The following is a 2,956-nucleotide window of genomic DNA, read 5'->3' on the forward strand; positions in this document are numbered from 1 at the left end:
ACGAGAATGGGGGGGATATCAGAGGGGGCCGTGAGAGAGAGAGAGAGAGAGAGAGAGGGGGGGGGGTTGCGCGTGGTGTAGGTGTGGCCGCTTAACTTATTGGAACACGCCCTCCGGGCACGGCACGGCGAGACACGCGAGTTCTGCCCGCCCGACCCGCGCGCGGCCTCTGCAGGTCCTCATCCCCCGGCCGGCCGAGGCCCTGTGCCCCGGCCGGTCACGTTCCGCCAGGGTCGCGCTGACGAGGCCGGAAGGAAGTGACCGGAGGGAAGGTCTGGGCAGAAGGGCCGAGGCAGCGGGAGGGACAGAAAGAGAGAAATGGTCCCTCTCCCCCCTCCTCGCACTGTTCCTTTTCACCCTTGCAAATCAAATGGGGCCAAAAGACCGAGGACCGAGACCAGCAACGCCTGAGTTGTCGGATCGGTCCGAGTCGTGGTGATTGCTGGACCCAAAGGCTCTGCCTGCTGCCCTTCCCCCCCCCCGGGCCTCCGCATCACTCGCGACGCGGGCTTTGCTGCTCTCCCTCTCTCGCTCATTTTGCCGCGTCGTACATGACGCACTTTTCCAACGCCGACTCCGCGAAGAGCGCTGCTGCTGTGCTGATCCCGTCCGAATCCCTCACCCAAGGCGGGTCTTAACTTTGCCAATGACCCCGCGCCTTGCCAGGCTGGTCTTGCCGACACGCCCCCCGCGGGCCCCGCAGCCACCGCCCGCCCCGCCGGGGCCAGGCGGGTCTCTCAAAAAATATGGGCGTCGGGAGCGCCATTCGCCTATCCTTCGCACTCTTTGGCTGCTGCCCCCCCCCTCCCCCCAGGAGACACTGGAGGCCCTGGAGAGGAACACAGCTCCGGAGCCATGCACGAGACGAAGCCACTCTGCTGAGCTGAGAATATCCCAGAGTCAGCGTCGTCCGAGGGAAGACGAACAAAATAACCGAACCCCTTCAGGAGCGCCCGCCCCTGCCTCCGTCGCGCTACCGCATCGCCGGCATCGCCCCTCATGACGACCACCCGGGGAATCGTCGGCCACCCCCACGGTCGGTGGGGGCGGAGACGGGGCGGAGGCGGGGCGGGGGCGGCACCGACGCACACGTTTTAGTGCACCGGAAATTGGCGGGGCAGCGAAGAACTGCTGCTGGGCTTGGGGGGAGAGAGCGCCTGCTGGGTGTGTTGGTGCCTACATGGGGCGGGGTGGGGCGCGGCCTGCGGCCACCGACCCTTCGTCCGCAGGGGTCGTCGTGGGGGCAAGCCCAACATCCCGGGCCGCGACCTGCCGCCGTGCTCCAAGTAACCTTTCTATCGTGTCGTTAATCCGTGCCTCCATCCCCTGTACCAGGCTGCAGCGGGCTGCTGATCCGCGAGCTCACGGTGCCGGCCTGGGTGCCGCAGCACCAGCCCGCCGTGCTGACCTGCCGGTACGACGCGGAGGGCCAGCCCATCTACTCGGTCAAGTGGTACCGCGCCAAGCAGGAGTTCTACCGCTACCTCAAGGACGAGTCGCCCAACATCCGCACCTTCCCCATGGACGGCGTGCATGTTGACGTGAGTTCACAGCCTCAGGTGCTCGATTGGGCCGTTCGGTCTGAGGTTCAGTCGGTGCCAACCTGTCGCTCTTGTGCTGCAGGTGGCGCACAGCAATGACACCAGCCTGCGGCTCACAGGCGTGACGCTGGCGACGGCCGGCGAGTACACGTGCGAGGTGAGCGTTGACGCGCCCACCTTCCTGACGGCCCAGGCCAACGCCCGCCTCAGCGTCGCAAGTAAGTCGCAAAAATAATAAAAGCGGTCGCCTTTATGGACTTGCAAACGATTCGATTATTTTTCTGTTTTGACAGTCCTGCCCAAAAAGGGACCCCACATCTCCGGCCTGGAGGAGGCGTACGCCCCGGGGCAGACCATCACCGCCAACTGCACGGTGGGCGCCGCGGTCCCAAGAGCCACCTTGCGCTGGTTCCTCAACGGGGCAGAGGTAAGTCTGCCGATGGACGGCAACCCACCTCAACCAGTAAGTCCTTTTTTCACCTTGATCGCCGTGCCCCCCAGGTCGACCACCAGCACGTGCAGACCGCGCCAGGGTCACCGTCAGTGGCGCCGTCACCGACCTGGGCCGTCCTGCGTCTTCCCGTCGCGGCCGCAGTCTTCAACAAGGACAGGAATGCCGAGCTGAGGTGCTCGTCGACGATCGGCGGCCTCCAGTACGAGAGCGCGTCCTTCACGGCCATGCTGCGGGACCTGCGGCCCCCGGGCAACCAGCGGCTCGCCCAGTACAGCGGCGCCGGCCACCCCGCGGCCACCCCCTTCGTCGCCGTCCTGGGGGCTACCCTCGCCCTCGGGCTTCTGCGGTTTCTCGACTAGACGCTCCATTTGCGTGTGCGTCCACGGTTCTACAGACATTCAGTACTTAAATACAAACCCATGTCCCTCCTCCACTCTGGCGGCCCTCGGTGAGAAATTCATACCTAAACTATATCGTTTCGGCTTCGAGTCCACAAGTTGACCTTGGTTCGATGTCGTTTCGCCGACGTATTCGGTCCGAAAGTGAGCTCTCCCCACCACTTCTCTTCTCCACCTGTCCCCGCCCCGCACGTCCCCCTCGCCTAGGCGAAAATTTTCCTCTAGTCTCTGGACTAAAACATGCGGGGACGGGTGTGGAAAGTGGTGCGGAGAGCAATGGACGCAATGTCGATTCATTTGCCATTTCTCACTAACCCAGCTCTGCTCCCACTTGAGTTGGGTAGCTTATTCTGCAGAGAGCATCTGAAAAAGCGTTACAGGTGGCTGAGTGACAAATGAACTAAAGTGCGAGCTCCTGTGACTCATATGGTACTCTACCAGCTACCAGGTTTTAAGTAGTCTTCAAAATTGTACATTAAATGAACATATAATTTCGTACGCTCTGGTAAAGTGCCCCACTTGCATGTGGTCTTAATGGTTGATGTATGTATATATTCGTCAGA

At 62.5% G+C, this 2,956-nt stretch overlaps 1 protein-coding gene across 1 annotated transcript; it reads left to right on the forward strand.

The window, feature by feature from the left end:
• Positions 1-1,343: 1,343 nt before the first annotated feature.
• LOC113206421 (uncharacterized) lies at positions 1,344-2,950 on the forward strand (the record flags this gene model as incomplete). Its single annotated transcript, XM_052277034.1, is given in 4 exon segments — positions 1,344-1,541; positions 1,624-1,759; positions 1,835-1,968; positions 2,043-2,950. Coding segments are annotated over 4 exon segments (603 nt in total). The 3' UTR covers positions 2,355-2,950.
• Positions 2,951-2,956: the final 6 nt, after the last annotated feature.

This window comes from Frankliniella occidentalis, unplaced genomic scaffold (assembly GCF_000697945.3).
Source record: "Frankliniella occidentalis isolate FOCC.00 unplaced genomic scaffold, Focc_3.1 Scaffold5513, whole genome shotgun sequence".
In the NCBI taxonomy this organism is placed as follows: Eukaryota; Metazoa; Arthropoda; class Insecta; order Thysanoptera; family Thripidae; genus Frankliniella; species Frankliniella occidentalis.